Source organism: Ixodes scapularis, unplaced genomic scaffold (assembly GCF_016920785.2).
Source record: "Ixodes scapularis isolate PalLabHiFi unplaced genomic scaffold, ASM1692078v2 PGA_scaffold7__128_contigs__length_106722199, whole genome shotgun sequence".
Taxonomy (NCBI): Eukaryota; Metazoa; Arthropoda; class Arachnida; order Ixodida; family Ixodidae; genus Ixodes; species Ixodes scapularis.
The window spans coordinates 99467734-99486668 of record NW_024609882.1 but is presented as its reverse complement, the minus strand read 5'-3'; the positions used below and the strand labels follow the sequence as shown (position 1 = coordinate 99486668).

The window sequence follows — 18935 nt, the reverse complement described above, 5'->3', positions numbered from 1 at the left end:
ATGCAGACTCGCACAGGCGCCGACAACTTGACATTCCAATGGTTTGTTGACGCGGGACGCGGTGCTTCTTGCCCGCACTCCATTGCGCACACGTTCGAACTGTCGCCTGCTCTTTCAAACTTGTTTGCTTTTTGTCGTTAGCTCAATCAAACGACAGCGGCCTGTAAACCAAACGTTGACCCAGTAATTGCGATGAGAACTAAGTGCCTCAAAACCCTTTTGAAGGTTGGTTGGGGTAAAATAATTTCGTGAATGAATATTTGAGCTATAAATCAACTTATAATATCTATGCGGGGGGCTGTATGTGCATTGAAGTTGACTCTAAAACATTGTTTTCACAAAACACAATTTTTGGACACGTTGAAAATTTACAGGAGGGATATCTCAGCATGTAGAGCAGATAGAAATATAACCGTTCCTGAAGTGTATAGGTGAATGTGTGAAGCATACAATGTTGAGAGCAGATTTTTTAAAATAAGTCTAGAAAATTTTCTATTTGATTTTTTGCTATATTACTTGTTAGCCATGCATTGAGCACTCAACTTCAATGTGTGGTAAAATCACTAATAATGAGTTTATCTTAAAAGTGCTTCCAACATTGTATTCTCTACACTTCGTAGTATCTAGCCATATGTTAAAAAGAATATTTTGTTGAGCAGTTTGTTTTCTATCATTTTTCCAAACAAAGGCAGGCAAGTTTTTTATTATTTTGAGGACAATGCTACTGACTGAGAAAATGACCAAATATATGAAATCAGCACAAAAATTTGAATAAGCTTGTGCAGTTTCATCAAGTTTGGTCATAAAATAAGAAAAAAAGCTCCAAGACCAGTGTTCCCCCTTAAGTGTAAACAGTAGATACAAGAAGATGTTTATCATTGTTACCAGTGGCCATCACCGATTTGTAATGCCCGATTCTACTTGCGGTTTTCAGTATCGACGTTTACCATCTCAGCTACGGTCCACGCATTTTGCTGCCCGAGCGACGTCGCGACTGAAAATAGCGAGGAGAATCTCATGGTGTGAGTCAGGCTTTAGCGCCCACTCTGCGGTGTCCACGTGAAATGAATCGCCACAAGTCGCATTATTCACGCAAAGTTTTGCCTCATTTATTTTGCTGAAGCTACTCAAGTAGTCAGACATTGTTAAGAGGACGTAGAATCAACAATTCCAACGCGAAAAAGAGCACTTTTAAAGCGAAAAAGAGCACAAAAGAGCACAGATGCCGAAAAGTGAAAACAACGCAATTCAACGGTTTGTTTATGGGTGACGGCGGGCTTCTTGCCCACCGGCCGCAGCGCATGCGCGGCGCCGGTGGCGTCCGCTAGGGGCGCTCCGGTTTCTTTGTAAACATGAGTTGGTGTATACCAGCCCACTTACCTTTCAGCGTTACTGTACTGAAGCAAAAAGGTATGGAACCATGGCCGAATTAGGCAACGTCAATCACAGGCTGTAAAAGCTTTATTCTCACTGTCTCGCCTACCCGCAAGGAGCCGCTCTGGGGAAACCGTAAAATTTCTCGCTTTCCGAGTCGGTTATGAAAAGTGTAGAAGAGTGCAGTGACGGCAGTGCTTCCTGGAAGGGGCAACACCACTTGTGGCTACATAGTTACGGGGCTCTACCAAATGATAGCGCATAAAAAAATGACACCGTAGATTAAAAAAAAAGCATGCAAGTAGCATATAAGAGAAATGTTTTAAGAAAACATGACTTCTGCGCGGGAAAATAGGGTAAACCAAACTTGTTCTTTTGTCTCCTCACTGCGACTTTGGACATTGTCAAGTGGGTGGGGTGCTCGATCGTAGCCGAATGAGACCTGGGACAATCGCGGAGTGAGCGCACCCAAAAGTAGAACTGAGCCCCGACCGAGCCCCTTCTCTCGAAAGCTAGTTGACCAGTACCTCGACCTTGTAAAATTGAAACATTTCCTTCCCTGAATAACTGGTTGCCCCTCTTTGGACATTGGGTTGAGGCACCTTGGCAGCATAGCTGGTGACTGTAGCAGAGCGAAAGGCAACTCTGGTGGGAGTTCCCTCAAGGTCAGAGTTAGGAATGGCAGGATGCACACATGGTAAGGAAACTCTTGTTTGTCAAAAGCAATGTCTGTGTGCAGGTCCAGGAGCCCCTGATGGCGAGCGTGTACTTTGTGGACTACGGGGACTACAGCATGATGCGACCGTCGGAGCTGCAGCCCCTGTGGCGCCGCTTCAGGGAGCTGCCCGTGCAGGCTGTGCCCGCTTCGCTGGACAGTGAGTACTCAGTTGGCTTGGCCCCCATGGATCCCGTTGCACATACTCCTGGCTCTTCTCGCACTTGGGCTTTCTCTTTTCATGCAAGTGGTTTCGAGACGGCATCGCTCACTTTATTGGAGCCTTGGACACCAATTGCAGCAGTGCTGAGACTGATTGTTATCAAAAGATGTGGAAAGCTGGTTATTTTGACCCGCCCACAACCAACTCTTGCATGTAGGATGGAAGGGGGCACCAGGGTGGGACAGCAGCTGATCAACAGCTTGATTATTGCCAAACTTTGTACTAAGTTGCCTATGAGCATTCCATTTCAAGAATAATTGTTTGATTTTCGTGTCCTTTAACTCTTTCCTTATTCAATCGATGGATTTCAAACCCTCATTTTAGCGTCTTCAGCGTCGTTTTTAGACATGCGACGCCTTCTAGGATATGATGGAGGGACTGTACTGTGAGTTTGGGCTTTTCCACGATTATCTGTCTGAGTGATTGCATCAAGCGGGGCGTCGCTGGCCAATGCTCGTCGGACTTGCGCTGCACACACCAGCTCTGGTGCTGACTGCCTCTGCGTCGAAGTTCCAGGAGCATTTGCAGTCGGCTCTGTCGGCCACACATTGTTCCTTTCAAGAGTGCGAAGCAGCTCAAGCCTCAAGGGCACAAGCGTCGCCGTGCGTAGCATCTAGTGATGCAAAACTATTGATAAATCGACTATCCATACTGACGATAGTTTTCGAAAAACTATTGATAGTGTCGCAGAACTATCGATAGTCGACTATCAATAGTTTTTCGATAGTCGACTATCGATAGTATTATCGATAGTCTGCTATCAATAGTACTATCGATAGTTTTCTGATAGTCGACTATCGATAGTACTATCGATAGTTTTTCGATAGTCGACTATTGATAGTACTATTGGTATTTTTTTTTACTATCAGTAGTCAGATTTTTGGCTATTATGGAGACTATCGATAGTACTATCGATAATTTTGCATTGTTAGAGCGAACACAGTTGCCGCACCGCCGCTCGCCTCCCTTCCTCTCTCTTCGCCCAAACTCCTGTCTTCGTCATCACTGAAAGCTAAACCAAAATTGGGATGGTAAGTGCTTGGGCTAGTTGGTGCCCCATTTGAAAGAATAAAGCGAGAAAAAGAGAAGAGGGAGCAACGTAAACTACTACTAGTGTCGCAAAACTATCGATAGTAAACTGTCGACAGCACTATCGACAGGTTTACGATAGTCGACTATCAATAGTTTTCCGATAGTAGATTGACGATGATTTTCCGGTAGTCGACTATCAATAGCACTATCCATAGATTTTCGATAGTCGACTATCGACTATCGATAGTTTTTCTATAGTCGACTATCAATAGTTTTTCGATAGTCGACTATCGATAGTGCTATTGATAGTTTTTCGATAGTCGACTATCGATAGTTTTTTTATAGTCTTCTATCGATGGTACTATCGATAGTTTTTCCATAGTCGACTATCGATAGTACTATCGATAGTTTTTCGATAGTCTACTATCGATGGTACTATCCATAGTTTTTCGATAGTCTACTATCGATAGTGCTCTTGATAGTTTTTCGATAGTCGACTATCAATAGTTTTTCGATAGTCTACTATCGATAGTGCTATTGATAGTTTTTCGATAGTCGACTATCAATAGTTTTTCGATAGTCGACTATCGATAGTGCTATTGATAGTTTTTCGATAGTCGACTATCGATAGTGCTATTGATAGTTTTTCGATAGTCGACTATCAATAGTTTTTCGATAGTCGACTATCGATAGTTTTTTTATAGTCTTCTATCGATGGTACTATCGATAGTTTTTCGATAGTCTACTATTGATAGTGCTATTGATAGTTTTTCTATAGTCTACTATTGAGTTTTTCGATAGTCGACTATCAATAGTTTTTCTATAGTCTACTATCGATAGTGCTATTGATAGTTTTTCGATAGTCGACTATCAATAGTTTTTTTTATAGTCTTCTATCAATGGTACTATCGATAGTACTATCGATAGTTTTTCGATACTCTACTATCGATGGTACTATCGATAGTGTTTCGATAGTCCACTATCGATAGTGCTATTGATAGTTTTTCGATAGTCGACTATCAATAGTTTTTCTATATTCTACTATCGATAGTGCTATTGATAGTTTTTCGATAGTCGACTATCAATAGTTTTTCTATAGTCTACTATCGATAGTGCTATTTATAGTTTTTCGATAGTCGACTATCAATAGTTTTTTTATAGTCTTCTATCGATGGTACTATCGATAGTACTATCGATAGTTTTTCGATACTCTACTATCGATGGTACTATCGATAGTGTTTCGATAGTCTACTATCAATAGTGCTATTGATAGTTTTTCGATAGCCGACTATCAATAGTTTTTCTATAGTCTACTATTGATAGTGCTATTGATAGTTTTTCGATAGTCGACTATCAATAGTTTTTCTATAGTCTACTATCGATAGTGCTATTGATAATTTTTCGATAGTCGACTATCAATAGTTTTTCGATAGTCAACTATCAATAGTTTTTTTATAGTCTTTTATCGATGGTACTATCGATAGTACTATCAATAGTTTTTCGATAGTTTTTCGATACTCTACTATCGATGGTACTATCGATAGTGTTTCGATAGTCTATCGATAGTGCTATTGATAGTTTTTCGATAGCCGACTATCAATAGTTTTTCTATAGTCTACTATCGATAGTGCTATTGATAGTTTTTCGATAGTCGACTATCAATAGTTTTTCTATAGTCTACTATCGATAGTGCTATTGATAGTTTTTCGATAGTCAACTATCAATAGTTTTTTTATAGTCTTCTATCGATGGTACTATCGATAGTACTATCGATAGTTTTTCGATACTCTACTATCGATGGTACTATCGATAGTGTTTCGATAGTCTATCGATAGTGCTATTGATAGTTTTTCGATAGTCGACTATCAATAGTTTTTCTATAGTCTACTATCGATAGTGCTATTGATAGTTTTTCGATAGTCGACTATCAATAGTTTTTCTATAGTCGACTATCAATAGTTTTTTTATAGTCTACTATTGATAGTGCTATTGATAGTTTTTCGATAGTTGACTATCAATAGTTTTTCTATAGTCTACTATCGATAGTGCTATTGATAGTTTTTCGATAGTCGACTATCAATAGTTTTTCTATAGTCTACTATCGATAGTGCTATTGATAGTTTTTCGATAGTCCACTATCAATAGTTTTTCGATAGTCGACTATCAATAGTTTTTCTATAGTCTACTATTGATAGTGCTATTGATAGTTTTTCGATAGTCGACTATCAATAGTTTTTCGATAGTCTACTATCGATAGTGCTATTGATAGTTTTTCGATAGTCGACTATCAATAGTTTTTCTATAGTCTACTATCGATAGTGCTATTGATAGTTTTTCGATAGTCGACTATCAATAGTTTTTCGATAGTCAACTATCAATAGTTTTTTTATAGTCTTCTATCGATGGTACTATCGATAGTACTATCGATAGTTTTTCGATACTCTACTATCGATGGTACTATCGATAGTGCTATTGATAGTTTTTCGATAGTCGACTATCAATAGTTTTTCTATAGTCTACTATCGATAGTGCTATTGATAGTTTTTCGATAGTCGACTATCAATAGTTTTTCTATAGTCTACTATCGATAGTGCTATTGATAGTTTTTCGATAGTCGACTATCAATAGTTTTTCTATAGTCTACTATTGATAGTGCTATTGATAGTTTTTCGATAGTCGACTATCAATAGTTTTTCTATAGTCTACTATCGATAGTGCTATTGATAGTTTTTCGATAGTACTATCAATAGTTTTTCGATAGTCAACTATCAATAGTTTTTTTATAGTCTTCTATCGATGGTACTATCGATAGTACTATCGATAGTTTTTCTATAGTTTTTCGATACTCTACTATCGATGGTACTATCGATAGTGTTTCGATAGTCCACTATCGATAGTGCTATTGATAGTTTTTCGATAGTCGACTATCAATAGTTTTTCTATAGTCTACTATTGATAGTGCTATTGATAGTTTTTCGATAGTCGACTATCAATAGTTTTTCTATAGTCTACTATCGATAGTGCTATTGATAGTTTTTCGATAGTCGACTATCAATAGTTTTTCTATAGTCTACTATCGATAGTGCTATTGATAGTTTTTCGATAGTCGACTATCAATAGTTTTTCTATAGTCTACTATTGATAGTGCTATTGATAGTTTTTCGATAGTCGACTATCAATAGTTTTTCTATAGTCTACTATCGATAGTGCTATTGATAGTTTTTCGATAGTACTATCAATAGTTTTTCGATAGTCAACTATCAATAGTTTTTTTATAGTCTTCTATCGATGGTACTATCGATAGTACTATCGATAGTTTTTCTATAGTTTTTCGATACTCTACTATCGATGGTACTATCGATAGTGTTTCGATAGTCCACTATCGATAGTGCTATTGATAGTTTTTCGATAGTCGACTATCAATAGTTTTTCTATAGTCTACTATTGATAGTGCTATTGATAGTTTTTCGATAGTCGACTATCAATAGTTTTTCTATAGTCTACTATCGATAGTGCTATTGATAGTTTTTCGATAGTCGACTATCAATAGTTTTTCGATAGTCGACTATCAATAGTTTTTCTATAGTCTACTATTGATAGTGCTATTGATAGTTTTTCGATAGTCGACTATCAATAGTTTTTCTATAGTCTACTATCGATAGTGCTATTGATAGTTTTTCGATAGTCGACTATCAATAGTTTTTTTATAGTCTACTATCAATGGTACTATCGATAGATTTTCGATAGTCTACTATCGATGGTACTATCCATAGTTTTTCGGTAGTCTACTATCGATAGTGCTATTGATAGTTTTTCAATAGTCGACTATCAATAGTTTTTCGATAGTCTACTATCGATAGTTTTTCGATAGTCGACTATCGATAGTTTTTTTTACTATCGATAGTCAGATTTCTGCCGACTATAGATACTGCCGGTAGTACTATCAATAGTTTTGCACCACTAGTAGCATCTCCCAAGCTATAGTTAGCACAACTTGCAATTGCAAGTCCCAGTTTTGGCCCTGTCTCGGTGTCGCTGATTTGGAAATTCAAATAGTCGAGCATTACGAAAACATGAATGAGGACAGAGCATTTTTGTATTGGCACTTGATATATTAAGGGGCCAGAGAAACTGGTGGATGGTTAGCCAGGTGGTGTTTTGCCTCCTTACGGTCTTTTGGCATTTGATTAGTCCACGTTGGGCGGTTGTACGATGGCTAGCACGGAGCACACTGTCCACGTTCGTGAACTTCTTTAGTGCCACGACAAAGTCCACCAGTTAACGAAACTAGAGTAAAATCCCATTTGAACTCCCGCCCCTTTTTGAAGAGATTAATATTGAAAAATATTGGGTGGGTGATCTTTAAAAATGGGACAGTGAAAGTTTAAAAAACGAACAATAAAAACTAGGGCACCCGCTTCAACCATGTAGCGCAATAACTGATAGTGCAGTTGACGGGCACCGCAAATTGGTTTTCATGGTGGGATATACACGCGAGAACTCGCTACCGACTCTCGCAATTAATCATAATCGAAAATAGGTCAAACGCCCTTTCACCTTGGTTTACGACCAACTTAAAGCGCTTACTGAACAAAAAGAGACGACTGTTTGTGAAAGCTGAAAGGAGTGGTGAGTATTGCGTTTGGTCGTCTTATCGCCTGTTTTCGACTTGGGCTAAAAGTGAAAGAAAGAAAGCTATGAAGAAACCTTTTGGTCCCAAGTTATCGCTCCTTCTCCGTTCCGCGCAAGTTTGAAAAGGCTATCAATCAAAGTCATGGCCGTACTGAGCCCCCGTGTTCATTGGGGACGATTCTCGCTATGTGAACAACAGCGAGGCTGCACACCTGCTCAACTCGTTTTTTCTCGAGCATATTCAAGGAGGAAGACTTCGCCCTTCCACCGATTTCTGAACGCCCAATTATTGCTATGTCTCCCATTGAATTTAGTAGTGATGGCATTATGAAGATAATAGAAACACTCCCAACCAACAGTACCCTGGGTGAGGATTCCACACCAGGAAAGTTTCTTAAAGGAGCGATGCAACAATTTTTGTACTTTGCGCAAATACCGTTTAAAACGGATCCCTAACGTTAATGACCCATGAAACACGCGTTCGTTTTTCACCCCACGCAATAGAAGTCCCAGAAAAAAATTAAAGAAAATCGAGCAGCGTTCACTCCCTCAACTCGCAGCCAGAACAAGCGGCCACGTGATCTGGAGCCGATTATATGCCGCCAGTGTTGATCATAGCCACGCGCTGGGGTTGGCAAAGCGCAGGACACGCGCTGAGTTCCAGACATTGTTGTGGCTCGGCTGTTGTCGTCGTTGCAGCGATTGGACACGGGTCACTACCCGAATGCTTCTCGAGCTAGCAATTATCACGAGCCCAAGTTGAGTGCCCACGCAATGCTCGGGTCCAATCTATGAACCGCATTCAAATATCGTCACTTGGGTGTACTGCGATCCCCACGTTACGTCATCAAATTTTGCAAAGGAGAGATTGAATGAAAATGATCGCTTTTGTCCTTGAAATTACACCGCAACAAAGGAGTTTCTTGGCCAGTGGCGTTGAGTGTGAGTATCCTTGAGTCCCAGGTGTGCCAGTAAGCTCGTGTCAAGCGAAAAACATTCCAATTAAATATCGTTGCACAGCTCCTTTAAGATGATAAAAGGTTTTGCATCCCCTCTTTTTTCTAAACTATTTCAACAAAGTCTTGACTCGACAAGTGTTCCACCCGATTGGCGTTCTGCAATTGTTAAAGGGACACTCAAGCGGTTTTTGGAGAAGCTACTTTTTGGTGCGATGGTGTTAAGGAAGTGTCAGTGAATGAGTATCTTCAGTTTTAGAAGGCAGAAACGCCTATTAATCACGCAGGAATAAAATACGTGCGGACTCTTTTCTGTACTTGCGAGGACCAATGAAATTATCGTATGTTTGAAAATGTTGGCGGTCTTTTTAAAGTTTCGCTAAAAAAACAATTTTCAGTTCATTTAAATATGTTGTGCATGGTAATTTCACAAGACGTAAAATATTTCTAGTTTAGAATACGCGATAGCGCAATTATCGTTTCACAAACAAGGGACTACGTTTTCTATTTGCCTTCCTCCGCGGGAAGTGAATTTCCCGTTCCCCAGGGATGCGCGGAAGCGCACGTATCTCCGCGCGTTGCAGGCCGGCTCCTTCTATCCGCAAACGTGGCGTCGGTGGTGATCGTCGGAATGGACGGCCTGGTGAAAGCTCATCGTTCCGCGTAAAAGCGCTATCCTTGACTGTGAATTTTCGTCGTGTTTCGCTATGATAACCCAGCAGAAGGGAACATCCACCTACTCGTGCGGCGATGTCGTGGCGGCACTCTCAAGATAGCAGAAACGCCCGTGCCGTCGTGTTTGTTTACTTCGACTACAGTGGTGCTTTCTCAGCATTTGTGTCCTCGAACATCGCCCGGATTTCTGATTTGGCGCATTTCATGCGTGTGCTCAAGTTCAAGGTATTACTGGCGCGTACCGTATAAAGGATACGAATTTTCACGCGTTTTCATCACCGGAGAAAAGTGATTAGTGTTAGCAATCCTGAACGCTCGCAACGTCTATCTGATCACGAAATCATATTTCTACGTTGCTATATCGCTGCTAAGATTACATTGTCTTTTATAATCGTAGAAAAGGCGTGTGACGATATTTGTACTATTGCAATGTCGTGTATTAGAGTCGTGATCGTCCAAGACGGCGCTGCATCTTTTTATTTTATTTTTTTCATTCGCTGTACCCTGCAAGCCTATCAAGAAAAAATAATAAAGCTTTAGACTAGAAAACTGTCTGTCTATATTCTGTTACGGCATTGAGTAGCAGTGCGTCCCCTTTTTTAGAGGGGCCGCTGACACAGCTGACGGCGGCGTACAGAAGCGGTCGCCGTGCTGACGACCCGCTGCGCTTGTTGTAGTGGTTGCAGGTGTGTGTACGCGCGGCGCAGTGCGGTCGTTCCGGTTGCAACGGACGCAGTCGTAGGTACGCGCCCGTTGCACATGTCTGAACCAGCCTTCCCCCCGTTCTCCCAAGGCGAAAGTCAACGTGGCGACATCGTTTGACATCACGTACCAGAGGTAACGCTGCGATGTCAAACGTTGGTTTGGTTACGACTTGCCCCAACCGCAAATCGAAGAACGCCCGAAAAGGTCTGCGTTTCGTCGTCCTCGGAACCCGAACATGACTCCAAAGCGCTGCTATCGTCCACATCGCACGTCGGAGTGGCGTCATAGGAAATCATCCTCAGGTCGGCTGTCCGCCGAAGAACTTCAACCTCTAACGGCGTCAGGTCCTCGAGCGTAGAGAACTCCGCCATGATCGAAGCTCGAATGACAAAGAGGTTCGGCCGATGCGGCTACCTCGGGATCACTGCGCGACGGAACGTCGTCCAACGCCATTGGCCCGAGATCCTTTTGATAAGCGTGCGACGACCAATGAGAGTGGTTTCGTTTTCGGATGGATCCGAGGTTTGGCGGCCTTCAATTACATTTTTATTAAATAAATAATCACTGTATGACTATACTTTTTGGTTTTTAGGGATACTTAAGGCGTCTAAATTCAGCTGTCATTATCAAAACACGAGCTCAAAAACCACTTGACTGCCCCTTTAAGCCCATTTTTTAAATCTGGCGATGCATCCAACCCGTCTACTTACCGTCTAGTTTCCCTGACAAGTGTGTCTTGCAAATTGATGGAACATGTTATTTTTATGAACATTATGGCACACTTGGATTAAATCAACTTTCTTTTTCCTGATCAACATGGTTTCAGGAAAAACTACTTATGTAACACGCAGCTTTTCGAATTTGTACGTGATTTTCACTTAAACACCCATGCTGGAGCGCAAACTGATATTGCATTTATTGATTTTGCAAAAGCTTTTGATACAGTACCTCACGCGCGTTTAATTTCAAAACTTCGTCACCTTCAAATTGACCCCTTGATAGTTGACTGGATATCGGCTTTACTTACCAACAGAACCCAATCAGTGATGGTTAACAATAGTGTTTCTTCTCTGCTGCCAGTGATCCCTGGAGTGCCCCAAGGAAGCGTTCTCGGACCCTTACTTTTTTTTTGGTATACCGTATAATCGCGTGTAAGGGCCGCACCCCCGTATATAGGACAAAGTAGTGCAAAAAAAAAGATTACAGAAATTATTAGCGTACACACTGCACCCCCTTGTTTTTGAGGCGTGCCGACTGGAATGCATGAAAGTTTCTATGAATATATATCGCTAGCTGGCTCTAGCCACCGTCCGAGCACGTAGTGGTTTTGTCTCCGCATCCCCGATATTTGCTCTCCACTCATCCGTATCACCGTATGGAACAATGGCTGCCGACCTTGATCGTGGTCGGCTGCACTGTCGGGATGCATTTACGTTGCGGCAAGGCCTTGAGAAAAGATAAAGGATATGTCAGGTTCCGTGGCAAGCAGGAGGAATGGGGATTCAGCGGGCTCGGCTCGCACATGCACTCAGGTTTCCGAACGCCACTGTACGCTCCGGGGAGGTTTCCTTTTGTTCTTCGATTCGTGTCAAAGTGTCGTGATTTGTCTGCCTTTTTGCGCAATCTGAGAGCTATGGGCAAGTACCACCTCAAAAACTCCCCCCCCTCATCGGAGAACACAAACTACAGCCGAACGCTGACGCCGCATTCGGTTATGTCGGCCGAGCGCAGAGTCATTGTATTTCTTTTCCCCATCCGTGTAGTTCTAAAGTTAACCCTCTTGGGGCGTCACGGTTTCTCCTCCCCAATTCGCACACCCCTAGTTTTCACCATTCCCATAAAGGAATGGAATAGTCTCCTCAGTGATGTTGTGGTTTTATCTGACCCAATATTGTTTAAACATAGTTAGGAAGAGTTGTTTTGTTTACCTAGCTGCTAGTCCATGACGTTTTTTTTAATTATTGTTAACTTCAGTGTTTGTACTGTTTGAGTTCCATAATGTGTGTGCAATTCATTGCAAGTTTTCCTCTTTTGTACACTTAGGCGTTTTTGTTGTTGCGTTGGTGAATAAGATTTTTTTTTTTTTTTAAGTTTCTCATATCTGTATCAGTCACAACTTCTCCCCCATTCTTGTCATTCCCCCCTCTTCTAGTGCATCTACCAATAGATGCTTTTAAGGTCAGTAAATGAAATGAAACTCGTGCCACGAATTGCAGGCACGGCAGATTGGCGTTTCACGATGCAAGAAACATAAATAAACACGCGGGAACCCTCTACCAACTTGCATGTCACAGTAACCGACATTGCACACAAAGCTTGCGGACATGGCAAACTCGCGTTCCAAGGTTTCATAAATCCGCTGGAAGCTGCTCCTAGCTCTCGTCATACGTACGAGTACCGGAAGTCACGCTGTTAATTCATGGGGGTGGGTGATGTTTCGGAATTTTGAGCCCATAAATAGTTAGCGAGAAAAATATGACTGTTCTTGCAGAATTTTTCGGTCTAAGCAAAACAAGGGTGAAAGGCAGGACGTTTAAGCGATCCCTCCGTGGATTCTACAGGCTTTGCAAGGGCATGAAACCAAAGTGGGAGCCTAGCTGTTAACGCAGACAATCAAGTTGAAGATGCAGCTGGCGGAATTAGGCACTGCTTGGAACTGAACCCGGACGGTTAGGCTCCAATCAACCTTGACGACTCGAAAACAATTTCGATCATTGCCCCAAACCAGCTTCTGTATCGCATAGACCAAGCCAGTTTTGAGTTGGACGACTGCACCGACCCCAAAGTCCGACGTGTGGTCTGACGTAACTGACACAGACATCAAGAAGGTCCTCTCCATCGTCCTGTCCTTGAGCCTCCTGTGCTTGCAGCACAGCATTCATTGCCTGGAGCACGTCTCTGACCGGTGTGCGTCCCGTCCCGCCCATGTATCAAAACTGGTCCCCAAGTGGCAACAAATCACATCGCAGAAGCCGGAGTGTCATGCATGTCGCGGGCGGTTGGTCGTTCCTGACAAAAAGCACAGGCGAACCTGGGTGTCACGGCGTTCCAGGCGTCTCTGTCACAATGGCAGCAGAACAGGCCACATTCCCCACAGCTGTTGAGACGCCGCCAGGACCAGCGACAACACGACTACAGCAGGCGGAAATCGAGGGACCACTTTTTTGCACGCGGTAAACACACCAGTCGGAGACGCAGGCATTGTATTAATGCCGCCAGAATATCTTCCACTCGTGGAAGTGCTCTGTGCGGCACGCCTGGTTGACCGTGAAATCTCTGCAAAATCGGATGCTGCCGCTTTACCAGAGCACTACGGGCGCGCTGCCCTCTCAGGATAGGAAACAGGAATTCCTGCTTCAACTAGTCGGTCGATGCTTGCCACTACTTTTGAGCGCAAGGCATGGGAAACGAGATTTACAGAACTTTGGGACCGCGTCCGTTGGAATTGCTGTAGGGCTAGCAGGCAAACCTGCAATTAGTTCTAGTCCTGGCTCGAACACTTGTGTGAATTTATCTAGCAAGCATCTGGCACTTCTACTGGAGGCTGAAGGCTCACCTTCACCTTCATTTCCAGTGGGTTGAACGCACGGGTGAGGTCATGGCCACAGAGGTTGGGACTCCCCAGAACTGTCCTTCCAAAGAGCGCTCTCCTAACGAAACCTTGAGCTGTCCGTGCAAGTCAGCTTCGCTGGAGAATCTTTGAGCCTTGGCCATGCATTCTTCTATTGTACATAGGTTGGCCATGTGATGACCGATACCGGATATCCAACTGCATTTTGATGGGAACTCGGCCCCAGTCAAAAGTATAAATTCCCTGGTGGCGATGTGCCCGATGTGGTCATCTGTTGCTCGCAACATCCCTCGATGCTGGCATCCAAATTGTTCTCTTGGTGAGGCATGATGACGTGCTGCCCGGCCTGTTGGAGCATCGAAAATAAGCCTTGGAATACGACCTCGTTGATGGCAGCACTGGGCTGGACAAAAACGGCATGCTTGGGGATTAATCTGGTACACATTGACTCGGTTTCCTGTCGCTTTGGCCAATGACACTTGCCTCCCACTGCATGTATGCCCCCCCCTCTTGCATGATGCCTTGCATCTCTTTCGCATTTTTTTTTTTTTTTTCAGCCATCGCAACCGCAATGTCTTCGGCTTCGATTCTTCTAAGGAGTGGTTTCTCTAGGAGACGCACTGTTGTATTTTGGAGGCCGCAGACTTCTATCTCTTATCATCCGGTCGATCATGGCGCCGAAATGGCACGTGTCTGCTATTTGACGAATGGCCACGACCAAGTCCTTCGTGGGTTTGCTCTGAAACTGCTTGCGCATGAAGAACTTGTAGGACTGAGCGATTGCATTCAGTTTAAACTCCATTTCAAAGGGGCAACAACCTCGATGGTTGATTCACATGGGTTGGGGCGTCCACAAACGATGCCCATTGTATTGGTGCCCAGTGATGCGACGAGCAAGGCACGCTTTTCCACACCATTGCCTCGGAAGAAAGCCTCTAGGCGTACTACTTGTCGACTGCTTCATCTAACTCCGGTGGTCTTGTGTTGCTGGCCATTACTGCTGCGAAGGACTGCTACAATCCCATGCTCGTCGCCACTGTTACGATGACGCAGCCAACGCAACAACTGGCCAGCAACAAACGAGATTTTATTTGAGGGATGTCCTTTTATGTCGTGGGGAAGGGATGATTTCCTAGACATTCGGCTCTTGATGACCACCAACTGTGTGCCGGTCTCTTCACCATCGTGAGCGACATTGAGGAGGTCAACCTTGCATTTTGTGTCTGCACGGTGAGCGTTTGGCGAGTACATGACGAGGGCCAAGTTGTCGTCTACTTGATTGCTCGCGTTTCGACTGTTAGCCACAGACTGTTAGCCACAAGCAATGCGAGCTAAGACTGTACTTGCTCCACGTGCATTGCATTGACCCCTTCAAGGGTCGCCTGGCATCTTCACTACCCACATGTCCTGAACACTTAGTTAAAGCCAAAAAAACATGTTTGTTGACACAGAAGGAAACGTGAGCTGAAAGGCGATAATGGCTCTCCCGGTGCTGCAAAAGAGAAAGTTGATGCTCCTTAGCCAGTCTCAGTTTCTTTGTCTGGAAAAAACATGTTTTGTGTGCTTTTGTCAGGTAAATGCCATTTGAACGGCACCAAAAATGTAAACAAACAAACCAGCTATCAATAGAGTCCAAAATTTCCTGTCAATGAGTGCGCAGTGGTGTGTCTCGCGGATTTTTGCATTCCTCGTTACAAAATACTTGCTAGTTTGAGTTGTGATGCAATATTTTAGATTTAATTTGGGAGACTTGTTTGTGCAGGAGTGGCGCCCGTGCAGAGCGACTGGAGCCCGGTGGACTGCCTCAACTTCCGCAACCTGGTGCAGGAGCGGCAGTTTGTGGCCCGCATTGTGGCCAAGCTGCCCGACGACCGGACGGGCGTCCAGGGCGCCCACAGGCTGGTGGTGCGCCTCGTGGACACCTCCACCGACAGGGACGTGCAGCTGGACGAGCTCCTGGTGCAGCGCAACATCGCTCGCATTGTCCAGTCCTAGGAGCTCCTCAGGAAGGAAGCAAAAGCTTGTGGGACAACTCGCGAGGGTATAGCTACTTGGGGAATGTCTTTTTTGTTGCATTCGAGAAGCTCAGAATTGCAAGTTTCCGAGTCTCTAGGAGAAACCCTGCATCACCTTCGGTGGCTCACTCTCGAGTTCTACAAAGGCAATCTGTCTCGCAGGAACTTTGATTTCTGCTCTTGAAGTGGTAGCGCTTCCGAGATAACCGGGAAACTAGTGATACTCTGCTGCGTGTTTCATTTTTGCTTCCGAGATCGGCGGAGGTCGTCCGGCAAACGGAATCTCTTTTGGGTTTGAGCAGCTTCCTTTTGTTCTTCTCTTTGAGTGGTCAGAGTTTGTTTGTGGCAAGTTTGTTTTTGTGTTGTTATAGTCGCGGAGCCTGGATAAATAACAAAGTGTGGTAAAGCGCCGTTCACACATATGCAACCGAGTAAGACCGAGAGAGACGAGACCGGTTTTTTAGCTTCTTGCAACGTCTTATGACCGGATGCGCTGCTGCGCAGCTGGTTCTAAGATGTCGCAAGAGGCTTAAAAACCGGTCTGGTTTCTCTCGGTCGTACTCGGTTGCAAGAGTGTGAACGGGCCTTAGACATCAAGCAGATAACTTGTTTTGACATTTTGCAAAGAAACATGTGTTGCTATTTAGGTTCCGAGTAAAATGTTTAGAGCTACTATATCAGGTTGCTGTTTTGTACACCGATGCAATCTTCCCAAGACTCAGCCTTTTCTTCGTTGCTTTGTTTTGCCTCAAATGTTGTTGCAATCCTTGCTGATCAAACTAACACTTTTCCTCCAATGTTTCTTTTTTTTTTTTTTTGCCTCTTTGCTGAGGTGAGGGTATCTCAGGCCATCATTTGCTCCCAATTAATCTGAACCTAATGTGAGGTTGTCTGCTGATGCATTCTGAGGTTATAAACCACTGAACTACAGATGTTTGGGGGATTGGCAGAAGTGACTTTATATGCATTGAAGGATTGCAATGGGCAAAAGGGTAAATGAAGGAAGCAACTTTGCAGCCCTCCGAATATTCTTTGTGGGGCAGCCAGTATCAACAAGAAAAGTTTCAGTGCTCGGCTGATGGTCTGAGGCTTCAGGGAACCCAAAAGGTTAGCAGAACCCCACTTGAGAACCACTGTTAAAAACACTAGTTCATTCTCAGACTGTATTCAGTTGTTTGCGTTTTCCTTTTATCATGCAGACCCTGTGAAATTTGATTAGTTTTCACTGACAGTTTAAAGGCTTAAGAATAAATTTCAACATAATGTATGCAACCTTCACTTTGCACAGTTCCTCTTCGCTTTCATTGAGGTACAGGAAAGCAAACATTCCTATGCAGCCCAGTATGATGGGAGACCTCACTGAAGGATGATACTTGCTGGGAATACCTGCTGGCAAATACTATGTGAACTTGGTGGTTGAGTCATGGGATTTTAAAACAAACATATCTGCCCTGCATAATAATTTGTTTCATGATGTATTGCGAGTTTCTGACATATTTTAGCACTGCAACTTCCCGCCATTACTTCTTTTGATGAAGTGCTGAATGCTTGAAATTTCAAATTCATGGTTCCTCTGCAAAAATGTCTGCCTTTGTCCTCTGTTTTGTACTTTTTATTTCAATTGTGATTTGTCTTCATACTCACGTTTATATTGTTTTAGCTGTCAGTGTGCACAGTTACACTGCTGGAGGGTCAGTGTGGCTTCCAAGTATTTTGTTTCTTTCCTAGGGAAGGCACATAGAACTCTCAGAACAATACTAAGTGGTACTGCCAAAAATGGCTGTTTTGTATGCAACCCTGAGACAAGAAACCTGACAGCAATAATATGTCTTGTTTAGCGAGCAATCTTATTAGTGCATCATTTGTGCAATAATGGGGCAGTTGACAGATTTCAGCTGAAGTTTGGTTTGTTGTCTCAAACTATATTTTGTGGAAAGCTTTGTGATGGGGTTTGCTTTTCACTGCAGCGACTTGGGTCGCTTTGCCGAGAGACTTGTGCAGTCCGTCGACTTCTCCAAGCTCAGTGGACTCTGTTTTGTAGCTCTGTGCAAGTTAGCATGGTCTGTTGTTCTTTGGTATGTTTGGTAGTAATTTATACTATAGTTTAGTATTTCTGTCTGGAAAGTTTATATTGTGTTTTGGTCCTTTGCTTCCAATGGGAGGCCTTGGCTGAGCTGTTTTGCCCTGGCCGCAGTTCTTGCCCGCTCTGGCAATGGTACCTCTGACAGCTGTTCCTATAACAAGTCATTACGCTGGGTTGCATGGGTGTTACCACGCCTGCGGTGCGATGCCAAATTTGGAGCAGGGACTGTGCAATTTTTATGTCCCATGCTTTACTCAATTTTTTTTTACAATAAACCTGCATTCCAACTTGGTATGTGCCGTCGACTTACTAGCTCCAAGGTGAGCTGGCAATCCTGCTTGGGTAGTAGCTGTTTTGGATCAGCGCAGAAATGATCACCGGCAGATGGAAGAAATGCAAAGTGAGAATTTTATTTAATGTTACAGTGCACCAAAAGAAAAACACTTGGACACAGGCACACTAAAAAATAAGTTGCTCGGCACCGGCTCACAACTCTTGGTTTTTATTGATCATCTTGTACTTACAATGAACAACTCTTCTGTGCACCAAGAGCTAGATGCCAATCCAAAAAGTGAAAACTTTCAGTTATAAAATTTCTTTACAAATTATGAGCCAGGCAATTCTGGCAACATTGGGTGACGCTCCCGCTCGACGTGTTGTTGCCGCCATAGCCGCCATACGAGTTTGCCTTATAAGTGTTGTTTATTAGAACCTTTTAATGAACATTTAACGCTGCCCCTGTCACCAACCCATCTCACATCTGGCGCAGTCGACAGCCAACCATGTCAAGGAACCCAAAGGCCACTTGCCCGCTCGCACCGCCTGCCAAATTCTTCCGAAGAACAACATCTTTTGTTTTGCCTGCCCCCCATGCCTTTTTTCAGTTGGGCCGAAGCTAGCCAAGCAACCTCGCCGGCTTTACAGCAGAATACTTCAGCGACGAGTTGTCTCGTT

General features: G+C 43.4%; 1 protein-coding gene across 1 annotated transcript in view; it reads left to right on the top strand.

Annotated features, from left to right (window-relative positions):
- Nucleotides 1–18275, top strand: part of LOC8031263 (tudor domain-containing protein 7A) — a 142138-nt gene extending 123863 nt beyond the window's left edge. The window contains exons 22-23 of the mRNA XM_040212490.3: nucleotides 2114–2249; nucleotides 15646–18275. Of these exons, the coding sequence (XP_040068424.1) occupies nucleotides 2114–2249; nucleotides 15646–15878 (369 nt within the window). The 3' untranslated portion in view covers nucleotides 15879–18275. The remainder of the gene's footprint in view (nucleotides 1–2113; nucleotides 2250–15645) is intronic.
- The last annotated feature ends 660 nt before the right edge of the window (nucleotides 18276–18935 follow it).